This window comes from Oncorhynchus kisutch, linkage group LG13, assembly GCF_002021735.2.
Source record: "Oncorhynchus kisutch isolate 150728-3 linkage group LG13, Okis_V2, whole genome shotgun sequence".
Classification (NCBI taxonomy): domain Eukaryota; kingdom Metazoa; phylum Chordata; class Actinopteri; order Salmoniformes; family Salmonidae; genus Oncorhynchus; species Oncorhynchus kisutch.
In genome coordinates this window covers 40,651,374-40,675,532 of record NC_034186.2, presented here as the reverse complement: position 1 = coordinate 40,675,532, position 24,159 = coordinate 40,651,374, and the positions used below count along the sequence as shown (strand labels likewise).

General features: G+C 40.1%; 1 protein-coding gene across 1 annotated transcript; it reads right to left on the bottom strand.

Moving 5' to 3' along the window:
- Positions 1-905: 905 nt before the first annotated feature.
- On the bottom strand, positions 906-23,144 carry LOC109902950 (thrombospondin-4). Its single transcript, XM_031838073.1, has 18 exons — positions 23,078-23,144; positions 22,179-22,330; positions 21,172-21,223; positions 18,628-18,773; positions 17,099-17,236; positions 14,353-14,505; positions 14,026-14,130; positions 13,795-13,902; positions 13,522-13,681; positions 13,304-13,422; positions 13,132-13,184; positions 12,734-12,927; positions 12,434-12,612; positions 11,941-11,989; positions 11,638-11,834; positions 10,835-11,007; positions 9,757-9,896; positions 906-4,297 (listed from the first exon to the last, which is right to left on the bottom strand). The coding sequence occupies exons 1-18, from the start codon at positions 23,142-23,144 to the stop codon at positions 4,239-4,241; spliced, it is 2,244 nt and encodes a 747-aa protein (XP_031693933.1). The 3' UTR covers positions 906-4,238.
- Positions 23,145-24,159: the final 1,015 nt, after the last annotated feature.

Genomic DNA, 24,159 nt, shown 5'->3' with positions numbered 1-24,159 from the left:
GAATCGACTTTGAATTTCCTGATCCAGAAAGAGTTATAGCCTAATCAAAAACAATGGCAACAAATCCTCCAAGTCTAACCGGCTTCCTTGCAGGTAACTCAACTCATATCCTGAACTTGTAAATGCACATCCTTGTCACGCTCTCCAGAAGGATCACATCAACATGATATGTGTGGATAAAAGCCCAATAGTTGATGTGATTTATAGCATGTATGCTGTAATTAGTTTGATGCACTGATACACTTCCTGTCATCAAATGACAGACCCAATTACTGGGCTTCAAGTGTAAACTGAGAGCCAAAGACTGCAACCATGATTGAATAAGAGAGTACGCATTGTTTCCATTCATTTAAGACTGAAGCGTACCCTGAATATCTGGATCTACAGAACATAAGGCCAGGGGCATGGACTCATTTTGACGTAAGACCACTTTTGAAATATAGAAACTTCTGTTGATTTTGGAGTGAACTGACACTTTTTAATGATCTGGCAAGAGTCATAACAGTTTCACGAGCTACTTAAAAATGGAACTTATACAGCTGCGATCAAATATATTGGCACCCTTGAATGATTCCATTTATTCTCATCAGCTGAAATTGAAGAAAACAACTGTTGGCGTTAACGAGTGTTTTTGATTTAAAGCTGCATGGGACCAAGAAACGAAACATCCAAACTGAAATTAAGATTTATTACATAAATGTAAAAAATGGCTTGACTAAATTATTTAAAATTGAAATTAGTTTGTTTGGAGGAAAGTGATTCTTGTCATGGTTGTAATTTAAGTTCCAGGTGCCTCAGGGTAAAAAAGAAATAACATTCAACCAGTTTTTTTTTTAAAGAGAACAGAACCTTCTGCTCCATTGTGAAGTGCAAGGGTGCCAATATATTCGACTGCAACTGTACTCCGTATTGGCAGTAAAACTTGACTTGACGGTCGAGAGCTTACTGTCAGTTGCATGGCATGACTGATGTTATAAGTGGTCCCTATTGTTGATGCTGGTTTATTGCAAATGATTCAACATTATCTTGTTGACTTCAGCAATATGAACTATGGCTAGTTAGCTAACCTAAATTGAGGCATGTGCCATCATGACTGCCGAATCAAGTCTAAACTGATATCATTTACTGTGACTGCATAAGACATGTTTTAAGTAAGGTTTATGACACGTTTTTATGTTGTATGTGTTCTTATTCTGTTGCTTTTTCACTTTATTTGTGGCCAACTGCCTTGTGAATGTGAACAGTGACTGTTCTGTCAATGCTGACTGTTGTACCCTAGAAAGAATATTATCTTCTTTTTTTTAAAGCCTGTAACAGTGTGGAAGCGTATTCCTTATTTTGTAATGCAAAACCAGAAAGGGCTTATTCCAATGCAGCTTGTTTTCCATGTTAAAAAAGGAATAGCACTCAATGTATATGTATTTGTCAATAGATATACCATACTGCTCTGCATATGCATGGGAAATGGCAATCAAATACGGTGATGTGGACTCCTGTTTTGACAGTAATTATTACAATACACTGACTGAGGTGAGCATGAAAGGAATTCAGCCTTGTGGGAATTGGTGAGCAGTATCTTGATTCTCACTACGCTTACTGTCACTTCCAGAGTACCTGTCCCCATACATTCTCTCAACTAAAGGTGAATGAAAGGGATAATTATATTTTCTGTCCCATAATTTGAAATGGATTAATATTAATCTACATCATTTCCTCCTGTAGAACTGTGCAGTTGAAGTTGGGTACCCTAAAATGCCACTTTTGGCAAGTATTTCCAATTCATAATGTAAAGAAAATCTCTCTTATAGGGAATTCCCTGGTCAGCTTTAAGTGGGTATCACATATTTTAACTATTGTCCTGTAAATCATATTCTGAGATGTATAGTAATTATTTGTTTCTATGTGAAACTCCTTTTATGTGACCCCTTTGTAAGATAAACTGAATGTGGGAGGCATTTCTTCTCTGTACATAGTCTCAATTTTGCAGAATATATAAATGAAAAATGTCATTTCACCAAGGTTTACTAAGTGTGGACATGCATGACGTTTGAACTATTCTATATTTTGTTGTCCTTGTTATGTTGTTTATATTTTGTAATCTGTATTTCTGTATGTGTTTTTAAAAGATAATTTTGAATACCTGTTTTGTGATTTTCAGTCCCAAACTTTTGATCAGTACTCAAAGCAGTTTCTCATGTCTTCAGTTTCTGTCTAGTCAGTAGTGAGGAGAAAGTGTAAACCCGTTTTGACCTAAAGGTAAGTCCTATATATTCAGTATATGCTAAAGCAAAATAACAGTTGTGGTTCACAATTTTATTAATTGATCACATGCAATCTAATGCATAGCCCCCCCTCCCCCCAACAACAAAAAGTTAGTCCGCTCACAATGTAATACACATTTTCTGTCCACACCCTGATTATTCAAAACACACACAACTATCCTCACATTTCTATATTGTTGACAGAGTAGTAGTAGACATAAAGAAAAGTCCCCTGAGAACTGGAATTATTGGGGAGCAAATGTCACTGGAAAATGTTGTCATTGCTGGTGGTGACCAATATGGCAGCCTCTATTTTGCTGAGTCACATCTCACAGGGTCCTTAAAAAAAAAAAAATTCAATATGGGCCCAATTCCGACCCGAGTTAAGCGTGCTTAAATGGAACGTAGTAATTCCATTTTTATGCACTTTTCTCTATGCTTATTCTGACCTTGAACTTAAGCATGAGAATAGCATGCTGTTCACCTGCTATTTGTTTTGGGTGGAGATCAAATAAATGATGGTGTGTCAACAGACGCTGTATTCTGACCTTGACTTAATTCCCTAATAATTCTTCCACCTTTTACATATGAGGAAAAAATGAATAAGGTCTAGCGAACCTACCGGTTTCAAGTGGAAAAAGCATTACTTTATTTTTTCCAATAGAAATTACACCATTCTCCATGCACTGTCATTTAGAACTTGATAAGCGCTAGTTAAATGTGTAATCTGTCTGGATAAGGAAACTATAAATTACACTTGTTTTAGATATATTTTACCTTCCAATTGCTGGAGACAAATGTGAAACCAGTCATATATGGCTTCAAACTGAAGCATATCAACTTTCCCAAAGTAAAGTTCATGAAAGGCCGTGCTATTATGCAGAATTTAAATTGCACAGCCTTTTAACTCTCATAGCTGAGCACTCGGATGTCTTAATTATAGGCTACCACGACTTTGTTTCCTATTTCTGTCATGTTAAATATTAGCCACTATCAGTATCGACCGTCAGTAGGCTTAATAACACACATATTCAACTGCCAGTTTACTGTTAGTTCCCTTCAGTTGGTATAGCATACATTATCATTCCATTTAATTACATCGTTTTGTTTACCTGCATTTGCTTCCTCTGTAAACGCTGTCATGGCCATGTGGTTGTTGCTGAGAGGATCATTAGTAACAGTTAGGCCAATTAAATCGTTATGGAGCGGAGTGCAGACCAGGCATTAACAGTTTGAAGCCTACGCATGGCGCAATACTCGGCTGTCATCACACAGTACCATGGCTAGTGCAGGCAACAGACGAGGGTAATGTCTACTATTGTACACTATTCTCCCTATTATAATTCTATGTACACTAATCTTCCAACATTACCATGGGTTAAATAGCAATGTGGCAATTTTCTGAATGAATCAAACCACTGTCTTCTTTTCCGCATAAAGGCTCTCCAAACCTGTTTTTATGATTTCATAAATACTTTCCTAACCCTAAATAATCTACAAGATCAGAGTATTTTTTGAATCTACCAAATGGTGCTGAAACAGAGAATGATATGCATATATTTAGATGGCTTTCTTTCATTGATCACTAATATTCAATATATTCTATTGAGTCTGTCAACTAAATACTAACTAAAAGTTACACCATATTTAAAGAGATGGCTTAAGATATATGCACTGAAAACCCTATTGAATGACAAGGGAAGCATGCCTGCAAAGCCCTTTACGTACATTCATAAGGTAAGTCTGAATACTAACTACTGAAAAGTGTGTATGAAAGGTGTGCATAAAGGCATTTCTTAAGTCCAAATCGGGCCCTATATAGCCTTTAATCAAAAGTAGTGCACTATATAGGAGATAGGGTGCCATTACAGACACAACCATGCACTGTTCAGCTGGGAGCCATGCGTTCCAGAATGTGGGGGTGTAGATGGAATGTCCTCCCAGTCTTCGTTTGGGCAGAGGTGTGTGCATGCTGTATTAGAACTGTAGCTGAACGGGTTGGACTTGGTATGAGTCAAAGTCCTCGAGGGTTGTATCTAAAGGGAGAGGGAGAGATGATAAGTCTATATGGAATCCTTGCATGGCAATAGGCTTACCTAAATGAGTCGTGTAAATTAGTTGGTGTCTGTAAAGTACATCCAAATGTCTACAATACAATACCAATCATCCAACGGACCAATACAATTAAGACTCAGACTTCTCTCTCTAAAGCCTCAAACTAGTCGTATGTGTACCGAGTGGTCATTTAAATGCAGTCTACTGTATATACTCTATGCCTTCAGAAAGTATTCATACCCCTTGACTTATTCCACATTTTGTTTTTCAAAATAGATTAGATTTTTTTCTCTCAGCAAATTTAGTGAAAATTAAATACAGAAATATCCCACTTAAATATTTACACCCTGTTGATATGACACTACAAATTGAGTTCAGGTGCATCTAATTTCCATACACCATCACTGATGTCACTACAACTTGATTGGAGTCCTCCCATGGCCAATTCAAGTGTTTGGACATGATTTAGAAAGAAACACACTTGTCTATATAAAAAGGTCCCACAGTTTACAGTGCATGTCAGAGCAGAAACTATAACATGACAGCTAAGGAACTGTCTGCATATCTCCAAGATGAGGCATATACTGTATCTGGAGAAGGGTATGAAACTATTTCTAGAGTGTTGACAGTTTTCTAAAGCACAGTGGTCTCCATATGGAACTACCCAGACTGCCTAGAGCTGGCCATCTGACCAAACTCAGCAACTGGGCAAGAAGGACCTTGGTCAGGGAGGTGACCAAGAACCCAATGACTACTCTGAAAGAACTAGAGTTCCTTGGCTGAGATGGGAGAACCTGCCAGAAGAGAGCCAATCTGGACTTCATGGGAGACTGGCCAGACGGAAGCCACACATGACAGCATGCCTGGATCTTGCATAAAGGCACATGAAAGAGATCATAATTCAAAAGATTCTGTGGTCTGATGAAACAAATTTCTTTGGCCTGAATGCAAAGTGCCATGTTTGGAGAACCAGGCAAAGCTCATAACCCATCTAACACCATCCCTACCGTGAAGCATGGTGGTGGCAGCATCATGCTATGGGGATGCCTTTCAACGGCAGGGACTGGGAGATTGGTAAGGATTGACGGAACAGTGAGTGGAGCGAAATACAGGCAAATCCTTAATGAGAACCCACTTCAGACAGTGGAGGCTCCTCAGAGGAGGACCACAGCACTCTAGGGTAGCCTACAGCACTCTAGGGTAGCATCATGGTGTAGTCGGAAGACAGGTAATGTCCATCCTCCTCTGGGTACATTGACTTCAATACAAAACCTAGGTGGTTCTCACCCCCTTCCATAGACTTACACCATAATTATGTCAACTTCCAGAGGACGTCCTCTAACCTATCAGAGCTCTTATGGCATGAATTGACATGTTGTCCACCCAATCAAAGGATCAGTGAATAAATCTATACTGAAAAAATTTGTAAATGCAACAATTTCAACGATTTTACTGAGTTACAGGTCATATAGGCAAAACCAGTCCATTTAAATAAATGCATTAGGCTCTAATTTATGGATTTCACATGTATGGGCAGGGGCGCAGCCATGGGTGGGCCTGGGAGGGCATATACCAAACCACCTGGGAGACAGGCCCACTTACTGGGGAGTCAGACCCAGCCAATCAGAATGAGTTTTTCCCCACAAAAGTTATTTTTTCATTCAGACAGAAATACTCATCAGCTGTCCAGGTGGCTGGTCTCAGACGAGTCCGCAGGTGAAGAAGCCGGGTGTAGAGGTCCTGGGCTGGCGTGGTTACACGGGCTCTGTGGTTGTGAGGCCGGTTGGGCATACTGCCTAATTCTCTATAACTAACATTCAATTAACATTCAATTCTCTGGCAACAGCTCTAGTGGACATTCCTGCAGTCATATAGAGTGGCCTTTTATTGTCCCCAGCACAAGGTGCACCTGTGTAATGATCATGCTGTTTAATCATCAGCTTCTTGATATGCCACACTTGTCAGGTAGATGGATTATCTTGGCAAAAGAAAAATGCTCACTAACAGGGATGGAAAGAGAAATTGAGAAATAAGCTTTTTGTTCATATGGAACATTTTTAGGATATTTTATTTCAGTTCATGGGACAAACACTACATGTTGCATTTATATTTTTGTTCAGTATAGTACTGAAAACGTAAACTACAGCTAGCTAGCAAAAATGAAAGAGAAGCGAGAGCGAGAAGTAGCTATCTTTCTGTCTTCGGTTGCAACACTCACTACCAAGTTAAAAACTGCCTCTGGAAGCAACGTCTGCCAAAGAACTGTTCGTCGGGAGCTTTATGAAATAGGTTTCCATGGCCGAGCAGCCGCACACAAGCCTAAGAACACCATAAGCAATGCCAAGTGTCGGCTGGAGTAGTGTACAGCTCGCCGCCATTGGATTCTGGAGCAGGGGAAATGCGTTCTCTGGGGTGATGAATCACGCTTCACCATCTGGCAGTCCGGCGGATGAATCTGGGAAAACGCTACCTGCCCCAATGCATATTGCCAGCTGTAAAGTTTGATGGAGGAATAATGGTCTGGGGCTGTTTTTCATGGTTTGGGCCCCTTAGTTCCAGTGAAGGGAAATCTTAACGCTACATTGTATTCGATTCTGAGCTTTCAACTTTGTTGTGATAGTTTGGGGAAGGTCCTTTCCTGTTTCAGCATGCCCCCTTGTGCAAAGTGACGTCCATACAGAAATGGTTTGTCGAGATGGGTGTGGAAGACAGCTGATGTGTTGTGAAGTCAAAAAGTGAGAGGTGGAGTGCGCATAGATGTGAGAAGGAATTATCCAACAATCAAAGGGGTCAACTGTGTTTGCATGATCAGGGGTGTATTCATTCTGCCGATTCTTAAATGGCAAGAAACGGGGATAAACATCAGTGGTGTAAAGTACCACTTAAGTCGTTTTTTGGGGTATCTGTACTTCACTTTACTATTAATATTTTTGACAACTTTTACTTTTACTTCACTACATTCCTAAAGAAAATTGCACTTTTTACTCCATACATTTTCCCCGACACCCAAAAGTACTTGTTACATTTTGAATGCTCAACAGGGCAGGAAAATGGTACGATTCATTCACTTATCAAGAGAACATTCATGGTCATCCCTACTGCTTCTGATCTGGCAGACTCATTAAACACAAATGCTGTGTTTGTAAATTATGTCTGAGTGTTGGAGTGTGCCCCTGGCTATCCGTCTATAAAATAAGGAATCTTTTATTATTTATACTTTTACTGTTGAAACTTAAGTACATTTTAGCAATTCTATTTACTTTAGATACTTAAGTATATTTAAAACCAAATACATTTAGACTTTTACCTAAGTAGTAATTTACTGGGTGACTTTCACTTTTACTTGAGTCATTTCCTATTAAGGTATCTTTACTTTTACTCAAATATGACAATTGAGTACTTTTGCCACCGCTGATAACCATACCTGAATTTGTCCAATAGAAACTATCGTTTGCATCTTTTGGACTAATGATTACACCCTAGATCAGCTAGATGCAGGCAAGATTGTGCGAGGCAGTATTGAAGTTGTCAATGTCTGTCACCTTGATTACTCAAACTTCTCTCCACCTGTGCACCTACAGTGGGGCAAAAAAGTATTTAGTCAGCCACCAATTGTGCAAGTTCTCCCACTTAAAAAGATTAGAGAGACCTGTGATTTTCATCATAGGTACACTTCAACTATGACAGACAAAATGAGAAGAAAAAAATCCAGAAAATCACATTGTAAGATTTTTAATGAATTTATTGGCAAATTATGGTGGAAAATAAGTATTTGGTCACCTACAAACAAGCAAGATTTCTGGCTCTCACAGACCTGTAACTTCTTCTTTAAGAGGCTCCTCTGTCCCCCACTCGTTACCTGTATTAATGGCACCTGTTTGAACTTGTTATCAGTATAAATGACACCTGTCCACAACCTCAAACAGTCACACTCCAAACTCCACTATGGCCAAGACCAAAGAGCTGTCAAAGGACACCAGAAACAAACTGTAGACCTGCACTAGGCTGGAAAGACTGAATCTGCAATAGGTAAGCAGCTTGGTTTGAAGAAATCAACTGTGGGAGCAATTATTAGGAAATGGAAGACATACAAGACCACTGATAATCTCCCTCGATCTGGGGCTCCACGCAAGATCTCACCCCGTGGGGTCAAAATGATCACAAGAACGATGAGCAAAAATCCCAGAACCACACGGGGAGACCTAGTGAATGACCTGCAGAGAGCTGGGACCAAAGTAACAAAGCCTACCATCAGTAACACACTACGCCGCCATGGACTCAAATCCTGCAGTGCCAGATGTGTCCCCCTGCTTAAGCCAGTACATGTCCAGGCCCGTCTGAGGTTTGCTAGAGAGCATTTGGATGATAAATTCATTAAAAATCCTACAATGTGATTTTCTGGATTTTTTTTCCCTCATTTTGTCTGTCATAGTTGAAGTGTACCTATGATGAAAATTACAGGCCTCTCTCATCTTTTTAAGTGGGAGAACTTGCACAATTGGTGGCTGACAATACTTCTTTGCCCCAATGTATGTTGTAAACTTTAATTCATAGGCTAGGTTGTAGAAACCTCATGATGGGTATAGGGAAACTCTGAGTATCATGTAGTAACCTAAACCTATCGATGTTCTATTGAGCTGGGTGAATGGTATATGAATGACAGTCATCCAATATTCTGTAATAGAAATAAGGCCATGCTCATGGAAAAAAAGAATCATCCTCCCTCATCTTAAATGACGCCGACGGTCACAGAGTGCAAACAAGCTTTGACTGTGACGAAGATTTACAAGCATATAGCCAAAGCACCGCTGGAATGGCTTCAGAACAAGAATGTGAATGCCCTTGAGTGGCGCAGCCAAAGCCCAGACTTGAATCCCATTGAAAATATGTGGAAAGAATTGAAGGTTGCTGTTCACCGCCGCTCCCCATCTCCACGCCGCCAAACGTCCTTCTACAAAGTATTGACTCAGGGGTGTGAATACTTATGTAAATTAAATATTTCTGTATTTCATTTTCATTTTCAATTAAAAAAAATACATCTACAAACATAATTTAACTTCGTCATTATGGGATATTGTGTGTAGATAGGGGAGGGGAAAAAATATATTTAATCCATTATGAATTCAGGCTGTAACACAACAATATGTGGAATAAGTCAATGGGGTATGAGTACTCTCCGAAGGCACTGTAAATGCAGCCACTGTGTCACTTAATGACAATGAGAATGGATAGAAGCAGGCACAAAGCACAAGTAAATGTAGATCCTCTTTTGCCAGAGAGCAGTATCATCCATTTCTCAATACAGGAATTCTATTATCAGGATGCTGCAATGCAATACTTCTCTAATTGATTCCCTAAGGTCCCCATCCTCCTCTACTTCCTGCTTGTGAGAAGGGTATTCTAATAAGGGGGGTGGGCTTGTCATTAGTGTGCTGCTCACCATTGCAGCGATAGCGTAGGTTAGCCCAGATTATGTTCTCCTGGGAGAAGCAGAAGACACCCAGTCTGCCTCCTCTCATGGTGGTGTCTATGATGATACCTGTGTCTGCCACTATCTGAGGACCCTCAAAGAAACGCACTCTGAACATGACACACACATGCATAGAGTGAGACCAGTTAGGAATACCAAAATATGTCAAAGGTTGTGTTTACACAGGCAGTTCAATTCTGATCTTTTAACCAATCAAATCAGATCTTTTGCCAATCATTTTGCCAAAGATCAGAATTAGGCTGCCTGTGTTAATGCAGCCAAAAATAAGACCATCTCCAACCCGAATAGTTGTGTACTGGATGATGTAACCTATTGTGGTAAAGAATACAATATGGATAGTATGATGTATGTATGATGATGATGATGTATGATGATAAGAGAAAACATGCACGATAGTAGTTTCATGTTGTTCAAGTTCAACAGTATGTGGTCACATATGTCAGTCCAATCAGTTGCACACATAATGCCACAAATTGTAATTTAAAGGTCCAATGCAGCCGTTTTTACCTCAATATCCAATCATTTCTGCGTAACAATTAAATACCTTACTGTGATTGTTTTCTGTTAAAATTGTTTTAAAAAATCAACAAAAATAGCTTCTTAGCAAGGAGCAATTTCTCAAACAAGAATTTAGCTAGGACTGTCTGGGAGTGGTTTGAGTGGGGAGGGGAAAACTGGACATTTTCTGTTATTTGCAGAGAGGTTTGGAACTCTTTTTCTTATTGGTCTATTAATTAATTTACCGCATGGTGATGGCACCATGGAAGGTCAAAACTCCCTCCCACTAAAACGGGCTAAAATTTCAGGCTGTCTTTTCAAAAAGCTTTTACACTAAAATGGTATTATTTAAATTTTCACAGTATCATTCCAAACCTCATAGTGTGGAACTATATATAAAATATAGGAAATCACATTTTTGACTGCACTGGGCCTTTAATGTATTATGAAACGAGGTCACGCCATCGTTGGCAAACTGCACCAAAAGCCATCAGACGCCTACGAGGTGTGTCTGATAGCAGCGCACTACCTGATGTAGCCATCTTGGGGCCTGTGTTGCAAGAACCAGCGGTATGAAGTCTTGTCCTTCCAGCCCACGTTGCGGACGTCTTTCCACAGCAGCTTCACCTGGTCACTGGTGTCGCCAGTGTGCCACAGGGAATTGCGTAGATTCTCCCCTGGTCCCGTGTTGGACTTCACAGCCTAGTCGACAACACAATTGCACAGGCAGCACTTTTACAGAACTGTAGATCTCTTCCAATGTATCAATCTGGGCAGGTGTATTTATATTTCAACTCAAAATGTATCTATTTTCCGTTGAGCTGTTTTTAGTCCAGAGGTAGACTTAATATTAGGTAACTGGCCCTATGAGTATTACTTAGAAAGGGCTAGTTGTGTGTAGGTCAGTCTATTAATAGAGTAGTGGCATGTTTGCATGAATTTGAACAGATGTATATAGGATCTTAATTTGATCACCCTGTAGTTGGAGGAATTCAAGGTTTAAAAAGGCTTCTAGAGTTTGCAATTTCCATTTAACATTTTAGACTTGATTTGCCCTAACAAAAAATGTAAAGTCATACAAAAATGGTCATTAATTATAATAAAAAATGAATAAATATTTTTTTATTAATTTTATTAATAAAACCAACGTGGAATAGACGTTGAATTGACGTCTGTGCCCAGTGGTTTTTTTTCTTCCACTAATTATAATCCACACAATAACTCAAATTTCCAGTTGCTGCAGGATTATTTTCCTGCCGTGAGAACACAAGTGACTTTTACTACATGACTAGATAATAGTCATATAAGATGTGCATATAGGATTTTTTGTACCTTCAGTTGGATCCCTGGTTCTGCCACAGCTCTGAATGGATTGGCCTGCCAATAGATTTGCTCAACCTGTTTCCACATCACCACGTAGAAGGAGGAAGAGTCCTGGTAGCCAAAGATGAACCCTGCATAGTCGTCGTCCGTTACAGTATTCACATGGAAAGTCCCTTCGAAGTCAACACCGTTGAAAGCTGTGTAACCTTGAAGGAATGCCGTGAGTTTGGGTTAGGATGCGTTTGAGAATGTCATGTACAACTCGGTTTATTGAATGAATCCGACTTGAGACAGCGTGATTGTTGCTCTTACCAACAGCCAGTCCAGGGTCACTGTTCATAGTTTGGACGATCTCTCTTCCCTGTGGAAAGAGAAACAGAGAATATTATAGAACTTAAGCAGTTAACATGTCTCTTCCCACTGGTGACACATTGGATGAATCAACGTTGTTTCCACCTCATTTCAACGAATCAACGTGGAATAGACGTTGAACTGGCATCTATTCCCAGTGGGTTGGCACTGATTTGTATCTACTGTAACACCCTTGGACTTATTGTATAAGATTTAATGCATGCATCAATACAGATTTGATGACCATTTTATTGCTGAGAATTTTCCTGCTAAGCAGGAAATGCAAACTTGAAGTCTATTTGAATTTTAAAAAGGCTAGAATTTCCACTAAGAAATTTCAGACTTGATTTGACCTAAAAAAAAATGTATCAACCCCTACAAAAATTGCTACAGGATTGTTATCCTATTATAACAAACTGGCTGAAACTATGATCCAACATCTGCATACACATACCTGATCGAGCACCACCCAGTTAGGGTCTATCTGTGCGTCTCCCTCTGGGTCCAGCACCACTGTCTGGTAGGCCCTGAAGTCTGTGAGAGTGACCTCGGCGTTCTCCGGGCACACATCGATGCTGTCGATGATGGTGTCATTGTCAAAGTCGTTCTCACACACATTCCCAACACCATCACCTGTAACAAGGAGATTGACGCAATATGTGACTTTTAAGTCACAGGACAATATTACTGTCAACATTACACGGATATATTGGAGAACTTTGTGGAAACTAGACTGAAAAAGTGCTGAACTCACCGTCAGAGTCCTCCTGCAGAGGGTTGGGAATGAGGCGACAGTTGTCCGGTCCCGGGGGCAGAAGGTCAGGAATACCATCATCATCATCGTCATCGTCACACTCGTCCCCCAGGCCATCCTTGTCCGTGTCCAGCTGGGAGCTGTTGATGACTGCAGGGCAGTTGTCCTGAGAGTCCTGGTGACCGTCACCATCACTGAGAACAGTAGAGAAAAACACAAGGAGACCATTTTACAGTTCTCCCCACTGTTGTGAGATTCTGATGGTTGATGTGTCAAACCAAAGTCATTACATAACATATAAAATAAGTAATGGCGTACCAATAGATTGGAACGCCACGCACAGGTCGACACTGGTTAAAGGCAGGGAGGTAACAAGAACGCTAGTAACACAGCTATACCTGTCCTTATTGGTGTCACAAGGGTCTCCGATCAAATCGTTGTCCATATCTAACTGTATCAAACACAAAAAATATCACTCGAACATCGACATAGTTTGTCATTCTGGTAGAACATGCAGTAATGACTAGGATTAATACAAGTACAGCTAAACATGGAAATCAGAAAGCAGACCTGGTCATGGTTTTGAACATAGGGGCAACTGTCGCAAGCATCTCCGACTTTGTCCCCATCTCGATCCTTCTGGTTAGCATTGGGAACCCTTTTGCAGTTGTCCAGATTATTGGGGATTCCTAGAAGGAGGTAACAGTAGTTGACATGTCAATTGACATGAATGACCGCAATGGCAGAATTAGGCTTGTCACGGTCAAAACCTCGACATGCATACTTACTGTCGCCATCAATGTCTTCGTCACATTCGTCACCCAGTCTATCAACATCAGTGTCTTTCTGGTCGTTGTTTTTGATCATACGGCAGTTGTCACAGGCGTCTCCAAAGTCGTCTTCGTCCACATTTCTTTGGTTGACATTTGGTACCAGCACACAGTTGTCCTACCAAAGAGGCATCAGAGCCTGTCTTTACACTAAGATACAAAATCAGTGTAAAGACCTGTCGTAAACGTGACACAGCAAAGAATCAGTTGCTGGAGAAAGAGATCAGTAACCTGTGTATTTAGGATTCCATCGCCATCTGCATCTTCATCACAGGCATCTCCTTTGCCATCCTTGTCTACATCCTCTTGGCCAGAGTTGGGTACTGTTAGACAGTTATCCTAAAAGTATGTATATAAAGCATATGCCAATGACTTAGTTTTTCCACTTTATTTTCCCTTTGCGTTCAAAATAGTATAGTCGTGGACTTCCATAGCCTTTTCAAGGACATTCAAGTGTATTACCTTGGCACAGTTCCTCTCGGTGCATTCCAGTTTCTCATCAGGGAAGCCATCAATGTCAATGTCAGAGCTGCAGAAGTAGCCATTGCCAGCCCATCCCACCCCACACTGTGAATCAGGATCAAGTCATGTCATCAAGTTATGGACTGTACTCTACTGAATATGGAATGTCAATTTGCATTCAATTCCATTTCAGCTACAGCAGCTGAATCAATAACGAGCAATCTGTATCCAAAAGAATGCTATAGACAACATGTATAAGGAGTAGTATACATTTAGGCTGTATTCAAATTCATATTGATCCATTGCAACAGAATTGTATCGCATTACCTGACACTCTATTTTCCCATCTCGTTGGACAATGCACTCTCCGCTGGCATGGCAGGGGTTGAGCTGGCCATTACCACACTCTCTCTCAGGCTTACAGCCCTTGCGCTGATCCCCCACATAGCCTGCCTTACAGGAGCCACACTTAAACGAGCCCTGACAACAACACACACAACCATCACTGCAGAAACTTAGTTCCCCCCCCTCAAAACCTCAGAGAGGAAAGACCTCTGGATTTCCTCATGAGATATATATTTGAGTGTCATCGACTTTTAATGATACTTACAGGTGTGTTCACACAGTTGGAATTTTCCATACAACCTCCATTCTTGGGTCCTTCGCACTCATTGATGTCCTGACAGACCTGGGTAGGATTCAAATACAAAAGAAAGCCCTAATGCATAAATCTTCCATCTTCAAGCAAAACCTTGCATGTTGCCAGTGAGTCGTTCCATGTCATTTCAGCAAGCCATGATACACACTATCTCAGATTGTTCTGAAATTCTTTCTGTAGTTACAAACAGATAAGATTTTATCTCAGAAATGTTGCTTAATTGAGTGCATCCAAATTAGCCATTTTAATTTATAAGATTCTGTGTCCAATAATGTCCAATAAATATAGTTCCCAACATCCGATTTGGACCAAACTTTTTCCTAACAGTAAGTTAGACATTAGGAATCCCCAAAAATGGTCAACAGTCAATCACTGACCCTCTACACTCCATACCAAGTCCACCCCAACAACCAGTACACAGTATCAGTTCTCTGTTTGACAAGTAGTATTGAACTGTGTATTGCTTCCCCATACTATGTAATGTATTCCCTGTGAATCTGGTCATGTTTTTTTCCCCCTGTTCAGAGAAACTATCAGGTTTTACTACTGCACTGAACAAAAATATAAACGTGACATGTAAGGTGTGCGTCGCATGTTTCATGAGCTGAAATAAAAGATCCCAGAAATGTTCCATACGCACAAATAGGTTATTTCTCTCAAATGTTGTGCACAAATTTATTTACATCCCTGTCAGTGAGCATTTCTCCTTTGCCAAGATAATCCATCCACCTGACAAGTGCTGCATATCAAGAAGATAATTAAACAGCATGATCATTACACAGGTGCATCTTGTGCTGGGGATAGTAAAAGGCCACTCTATAATGTGCAGTTTTGTCACGCAACACAATGCCACAGACGTCTCAAGTTTTGAGGGAGCGTGAAATTGGCAAGATGACTGCAGGAATGTCCACAAGAGCTGTAGCCAGAGAATTGAACGTTAATTTCTCTACCATAAGTCACCTCCAATGTTGTTTTAGAGAGTTTGGTGGTATGTCCAACCGGCCTCACAACCGCAGAGCCCGTGTAACCGCGCCAGCCCAGGAAATCAAAACCTGGATTCTTCACTTGCGGGATCCTGAGACCAGCCACAATACCTGGAAGCTGAAAATGTCCCAGTTTTTCCATGGCCTGCATAGTCACCAGACATGTCACCGATTGAGCATGTTTGAGATTCTCAGGATCGACGTGTACGAAAGCATGTTCCAGTTCCCGCCAATATCCAGCAACTTCGCACAGCCATTGAAGAGGAGTGGGACAACATTCCACAGGCCACAATCAACAGCCTGATCAAGACCATTGGTTACATCAGTTCCATGTTATGGTCTCTAATGAACTTCAATAGTAAATGTCCAAAACACACACTTTATAGTGTATTGCAGTTGTAATGGTATTGGATTGCGTTGGGTTCAATGTTGAATGTCACTAATCACAAATCACATGTAGAAATGTTTCCTGATCATTTTCAAAAACAGGCTGCCATGCAATTCAGTATTTTATTAGGGTTGTCACAACATTTTAATCCCTAGCCAAGTTCTCCATTATACAGTAGTTTTGGGCTTGTAGGAAAAGTCTTCATATGAGAATTGCATAGGAATAGCCCTCTCAAAGAGCTGCCACTTGTTGGACTATTCAAGGAGAGTTGGGTTGAGGACTGACTTTAATTGTGAGGATGACCACACACTTTTCGTAATGAGACAAATCTATTGGTTTTCTCCCCAAAGTTGCAAAGGAAATGTTTTGATCTATTTAATAAACACAAGAGACCAGCAAAATTGATAAAAGAATGTGGTGGTATAGCAGGAACAGAGGCATCTAGTGGTCAAAACCTGGTACTTTCACACTAATTCATGGTAAATAATGCAAGTGACTTCATTGACTAATTTCTCTGAACAGGGGAAAAAACCATCACCAGATTCACAGCGAAAACATTTACATAGTATGGAGAAGCAGAACTCCAAGCCACAGCTTCATACTACTTGTCAAACATAGAGAACTGATACTGTATACTGGTTGTTGAGGTGGGATTGGTGTGTGTGTGTGGGGGGCGTGTGTGTGTGTGGGGGGGGGGGGCGTGGGTGGCTTTTGACCCCCAAAAAATGAATTCCTCTTACTCATTGGTAGGAAGAAGTTTAGTATATATCGGACGTTGAGTACTATTTTTATTAAATATCTGAATCCTATAAATAAAAATGGCCAATTTGGGTGCAATCAATTAGCTTAATTTCGCAGAGATAAAATTATATTTCAAGAAAATGTATGTTTCAGGAATGCTAATTGTATCTGTTACTAATTACCGAAACGATTTCAGAACAATCTGAGATGGCGGGTGTCGAAATCCTCTTTCTTGTGTTTTTTGAGGTGGAAAGACCCCAAAGCCAAGCTCATAAGCTTCTTTGCTTGATTCAAAATTGCTACCTGTTTGTTGTTAGTGGCGTAGGAGAGGCCTATTCCCTGCACCCTGGGGCCGGTGTAGCCAGTGGGACAGGGGCCACAGCGGAACCCTGGAGAGGTGTTGATGCAGCGCACACCCATGTGGCAGGGCTTCACGACACACTACACACACAGGAGGAGAGCGGAGAGAGGGCAGTAATGTACATGTTCAATATTTTAATTGGAATTTGCTATTGAGATAATCTAATAGTTGATTTAAAGAGTGACTGCCTTTTAAAAGGAACAAATCCATTTGAAAATGGCCTATGTGGCAGCAATATGAGTCAGAAACAGTTATTCTAGTGTCAATATTGACTACACAGTGTAAATAGGATAATTTGGTCATAAAGTCAGTCTCCTCTAAAACTGAGTTTTAGGAACATCCGTGCATCACAACGGATAAATTAAGGTTGTGTTTTCATTTGACAGTGTCCATTTCCCCACTAACATGGGGTGAACAGCTGCAGTGATTGCTGTTAATCCAATAGCACAGACAGTGAGACAGACCTTCCCAGCAGCTCCGACTTTGTTTACATAAGAAAACATGTTTTTTTAGCTTGAGAAATACTGCACCAATCACCTTAGTTAGATGTAAAATTGCACAACGGAAACATCCTCTGCAAAAACATCAAGATTAATTCACGATTTCTTGAGTTATCTTACAATTATTCTGGGGGTTTTGAGGAAGTTAAATAGGCTTCCGAATTTACAGTGTGTCATGAAAGACAAACATCCTTAACCAAACGTGGAATCGTCAGGAAACACACCGGCAAGACTGAAATCTAGGTTTTCAAATGAGCAACAGGAAAGCACACATGCCAATCCGGGTGTTCTGAGCAAAAACAAATAATTATGTTGTATTATTTGGGGGGAATTTTCATTGTTGGACATAAAACACTGTAAAAACATCAGGAAATCAACTTAAAGTTAGTTTAATTTTGGAAATCTGTTCCCGAAGTATTCCCACTCATAATAGAAAGATGTGATTGCAGGTATACAAATGTCAGCAAGGTTTGAAATGTTTATGATTTAGTCAAATATTATATCTGTTTGGGCTTATGTTCCTGTCCCTCATCCATCCACTCAAAAAGAAAACAGCTGGCGGCTGAATCTAGTTCAGGGTTTCCAATGTCAGTCCATGGGACCCGAAGGGGTGCACGTTTTGGTTTTTGCCCTAGCAAAACACTAACACTTGACTCCCGAGTGGCGCAGGGGTCTAAGACACTGCATCTCAGTGCAAGAGGCATCAATGCAGTACCTGGTTTGAATCCTGCTGTCATTGTAAGTAAGAATTTGTTCTTAATTGACTTGCCTAGCTAAATAAAAAAAACAAAAAATACACAGCTGATTCAAATAATAAACTAATCATCAAGCTTTGAATTTGAATCAGCTGTTTAGTGTTAGGGCAAAAACCAAAACGTGCATCCTGAGGGCCGAGTTTGGGAAACACTGATAAAGTTGATGATCCCTGCAACTACAGAATACTACTTGACATTTTTGGGATCCTGTCCTACCTCATCCACATGTGTGCAGTGGGTACCATTAACCTCCATGCCCTCAGGGCAGGGGCCACACTTGATGCCCCCGGCGGTCTCAATGCACGTTACTCCCATGTGGCAGGGGTTAGGGTCACAGGAGGTGCGAGGGGGACCTTGCATGCCTAGGTGGGAGAGGATGATACACCAACCATCAACCAAGTAGACCTGGAGCACTCTCCTGTAAGATGTCTCCATCTACTGCAGGTTATGAAACATGGCATTTTCTATTTGTTTACATTTCCATTACAGATTCATTTACCATTACATATTCATATGTTTATGTATGCACTGTACATATTTTTTTTAAGTACATGAGAGCACAATGCTATGATTAATGTACCATATTTACATACAATTGAGATAGCAATCATGCTGTTGATATTGATATATGTGTACCCCTTGACTTTTTCCACCATTTTCCAGCCTGATTTTAAAATGGATGACATTTAGTTTTAGTCTACACACAATACCCCATAATGTCAAAGTGGAATGATGTTTGTTGAATGTTTACAAATTAATTAAAAATGAAAAGCTCAAATGTCTTGAGTCAATAAGTATTCAACCAATTTGCTATGGAAAGGCTAAATAAGCTCAGGAGTAGAAATGTGTTTAACATGTCACGTAATTAGTTGCATGGACTCACTCTGTTTGCTTATCGTGATTTTTTTAATGACTACCTCATCTCTGTACCCCACACATACAATTATCTGTAAGGACCCTCAGTCAAGCAGTGAATTTCAAACAAAGATTCAACCACAAAGACCAGGGACATTTTCCAAAGCTTCGTAAAGAAGGGCACCTATTGGTGGATGGGTAAAAAAAAAAAAGCAGACATTGAATATCCCTTTAAGCACGGTGAAGTCATTAATTACACTTTGGATGATACATCAATACACAGAGTCATTACAAAGATACAGGAGTCCTTCCTAACTCACATGCCATAGAGGAAGAAAACAAATCAGGGATTTCGCCATGAGGCCAATGGTGACTTTAAAATAGTTACAGAGTTAAATGGCTGGCATAGGAGAAAACTGAGGAGGGATCAATAACATTGTAGTTACTCAACAATACTAAACTAATTGACATAGGGAAAAGAAGGAAGCTTGTACAGAATAATATTCCAAAACATGCACCCTGTCCTGGATACAAGTGGTTTGTTTGGGGCAAATCCAATACAACACATTACTGAGTACAACTCTCCATATTTTCAAGCATAATGGTGGCTGCATTATGTTAGTGTCACACCCTGACCATAGTTTACTTTGTATATTTCTATGTTTTGGTTGGTCAGGGTGTGAGCTGAGTGGGCATTCTATGTTTCATGTCTAGTTTGTCTATTTCTATGTCTGGCCTGATATGGTTCTCAATCAGAGGCAGGTGTTAGTCATTGTCTCTGATTGGGAACCATATTTAGGTAGCCTGGGTTTCACTGGGTGTTTGTGGGTGATTGTTCCTGTCTCTGTGTTTTCACCAGATAGGGCTGTTTCGGTTTTCGTTACGTTTCCACGTTTGTTGTTTTTGTATTAATTCGTGTTTTACGTTTGTTCGAAATCTACATGCCGCATTTTGGTCCGACTCTCCTTCACCAAAAGAGAACCGTTACAGTTAGGGGTATGCTTGTAATGGTTAAGGACTGGGGAATTTTCAGGATAAAAAATAAACGGAATGGAGCTAAGCACAGGCAAAATTCTAGAGGAAAACCTGGTTCAGTCTGCTTTCCACCAGACACTGGGAGACCAGACACACCTTTCAACAGGATGAAAATCTAAAACACAAGGTCAAATCTCCACTAGTTGCTTACCAAGAAGACAGCGAGTGTTCCTGAGTGGCCAAGTTACAGTTTAGACTTAACTCTACTTGAAAATCTATGGCAAGATCTGAAAATGGTTGTCTAGCAATGATCAACAACCAATTTCACAGAGCTTGAAGAATTTTGAAAAGAATAATGAACTAATGTTGCGCAATCCAGATATGGAGAGCTCTTAGAGACCTACCCAGACAGACTCACCACTGTAATTGCTGCCAAAGGTGCTTCTACAAAGTATTGATTCAGGGGTGTGAATAGTTACGTGAATTTGATATTTCTTTATTTCATTTTTAATAAATGTGCAAAAATGTCTAAAAGCATGTTTTTGATGGGTGAGAAAAAAAACATCAAAGCAAAGGGTAGCTACTTTGAAGAATCTAAAATCTAAAATATATTTGGATTTGTTTAGCACTATTTTGGTTACTACATGATTCCATATGTGTTATTTCGTAGTTTTGATGTCTTCACTATTATTCTACAAAGAAAAAAAAAGTTTAAAAAATAAAGAAAAACCCTTGAAGGAGTAGGTGTGTCCAAATTTTTGACTGTAATTATATATTAAATATGTACATATTCATATATGTACTGTTTTAAAAATAAAGTAGCTTTATTTTGTGCCTAAAAGAGCGCCAGCCTGATTAACAGATACACCACAATGTTTACTGACATTCAACTGGAATATCTATTTCTGCAGGCAGGCCAAGGCTACTCACCACAGGCTTTACACTTTATCACTGTGTTCTTCAGGAAAACAATCTCTTGGATCTGCATGGAGGTATAAATACACTATTAGTTCACGTTATACTGTATGGGACTATTTACATCCTCAATTAAAGTTGCCCTATATGTCCAAACAGTGACTTTACCTGTTGCTTCAGCAGTTCTTTAATCTCAGCCAAGGCTTGATTCGTTCCCTTGATCTGATTAATAATTTCCCCATCTGAGTTTGAAAAAACATTTCACAGCGCTTTATTAGCGATGTGCACACACAGCTATGTTTGTTTTATACATTAGCAATGGACAGATCATCTTTGAAAACATACCCCCACATGTATTCCTATTCCAGCACATTCTGTTTCAACCAGTCAAAATAATTCAAAGTCGGTAGACAGAATACCAATTTCAGGTAAATGGGGTGTTATCATCATAGGTTGCCAAGATAAACTGAAACTAATGTCAACCTCATGTTGAAACTGAACGTCAGGCAGGTCACAAAGCTCCTGCTCGTACCTCATTACTCTTCCTGTGACATTGTCTTGGATGCACATCTGTGGCTGACGCAAGTCATCAGTATGCAATGTGTTGGGGATGCACTATGCAGATGTCCCTTTATAAAACAACATCATCCACTGCCCATTCATCATCTTTACTACCTGAACTACTATCCCCTTGCCACAGGAGCTGGCATTCCAAGACAATCCCTGGGCCTGAATCACATGCATACAGAAATACAGAGACTAAGATGTTGTGGGGTTTGTGCCAAATCGTTTTTCATACCTCTGCAATACCAATTTTCTAAAATATGGGATGATAAAGAATTTATTGAAATTAAATGTTTTATTTTTCACACTCATTGCAACGTGAAAGGTGTAGAACAGGAGCTTGAAAATAGCAGAGCAGCCACAGCCTGTGGTTTGGTTTAACAGTGGTTGGCAAGAATCATGGCAACTCGAATCACTTTAAGTCTTCATTTATGGACTCCTGTGGAAGTTAGATTTACAGGCCCTGGGGCCTGGGCCTTTCCAAGGAAGAGGTGTCCCAGATGAATAGGATGCTGGGATAGCCTGGCAATGTGGGGCCTGTTGTGGTGCTCCAACAGGAACCTACTAGATGTATTAAACTCCCCAGGGAGCTGTATTGTGTCAAAGTCTCCTGAGCATGGAGGAGAGGAAGTGTAGTCTTCCCATTAGGAGCTGCAATCTTTTCTGAATGAATTCCAAGCAAACATGCCTCAAAGATACTGGCAAGAAAACACTACCAATGACACTATCAGGGTGATTTAGTTGCATTGCCTGACCGACAAGTCGCTCAACATAAGCTGCCAATTTGTTTTTCAAAGTGTGAAAGTGAATCAACCCGTTGGCCATGTAGAGGATAGGACTTACGAATTCAGTTTTGCAAATTGATGATGATTTCATTTATTGTGTTCTATTTCAAGGAATATGCTAAATCAAAGTTGTTACATTGTATCGGGATGATTGCAAATAAACTTTCAATTTTAGACTAATATGATCTGACGTACCATTGACCAGACATTTATGTGATATTTATCACAGGTGTAAAATAGCAGACTTCCAAAAAAGTGTTCTCAAGCCTCTGAAGTTGGTAGCACAAATGAATTAATAAGCATTAAGAAAGAATTTAGTATTTCATTCATTGTAAACATTTATATGCATTTATATGCATTGTAAAACATTACAATTCGTATGCATCTATAACATTTATAATCATTTATAAAGCATTTATTAGAATTTATAAATGACTTATTCATGACACTGTTATCATGGTGTTACCAGACCCACTTGAAATAACTTTGGAATCTCTCCAAACATTTTTGACCTTCATTTTGTGCTATGAAGTTTTTGTTCACTTAAGATACTAAAATATTGATAGACATACCTCTCTGACCAGCTACTAGGTCACTGCTCACACTCAGCGAAATCACCAACACCAGAATCCGCAGCATGTTCTCATTTGCCCTTCGACGTCTCTACAGCGAAAGACAGGTAAGTGTATATGAAGTCCGGTGCCACTGTGTAAAGTCTGGTGCGGTTCGACCAGGTCCTTTATCCAAATTCTGCCCTTTGTCTTCAAGAAGAATCAAGGTATGGCTCCTGTAGCAGAGTTAAGACAGTCTGAGAGAGAGTGGGATCTGGCTCCTCTGCTGCCTGCCTTTTTATACATGTCTCCTAGAGTGACATCACCTCCAACCATGAGGTCCTCTGGAAGCCTTCATTTAGGAATGTCCACGTAACACAGAAGCCCATCACTGGCCCAAAAGCATGGTCCTCTTAACTTTGTTTATTGATAATGATGATACACATACAAGGGTTGTAATTTTCTGATTGTAACCAGATTACAACCAACTGGTCTCTATTACAACCAGGTAAAGATATCTCTGTAACACTTTATCTGGATAGTCCATCTATAAATGCTCTACAGACTATCAGTAACATTTCAACTAACTAACTAACTAACTAACTAACTATTAACCCTAACCCTTGCTCTTAACCTAACCTTCAACCTTATCCTAACCCTAATCTTAACCCTTACCCTAACCCTGTTTTTAACCCACCCTAACCCTTATTCTAAACCTAACCTTAACCTTAGCAAGCAGTTGCTTGTCAACAAGATAGATTGTATGACTATCTGGACTATCAAAATAAAATGTGACCGATATCTCAACCAGTATATACTGAATGTACAAACATTAAGAATACCTTCCTAATATTGAGTTCTAACCCCCACCCCTCCCCCTTTGCCCTCCGAACAGCCTCAATACATCGGGGCATGGATTCTACAAGGTGTCGAAAACGTTCCACAGGGATGTTGGCCCATGTTGACTCCAACGCTTCCCACAGTTTTGTCAAGTTGTCTGGATGTCCTTTGGGTTGTGGACCATTCTTGATACACCCTGAAAACTCTTTAGCGTTAAAAACCCAGCAGCGTTGCAGTTCTTGACACAAACCGGTGCATCTGGC

Coding starts and splice junctions, on each gene's coding strand:
- LOC109902950 (XM_031838073.1), bottom strand. CDS start 23,144: ATGCTGCGGATTCTGGTGTTGGTGATTTCGCTGAGTGTGAGCAGTGAC. Junction 12,613..12,733: donor TCTGCAGGAGGACTCTGACG/GTGAGTTCAGCA, acceptor TCCTTGTTACAG/GTGATGGTGTTGGGAATGTG. Junction 9,897..10,834: donor CCCCAAGATGGCTACATCAG/GTAGTGCGCTGC, acceptor TGTCATGTTCAG/AGTGCGTTTCTTTGAGGGTC.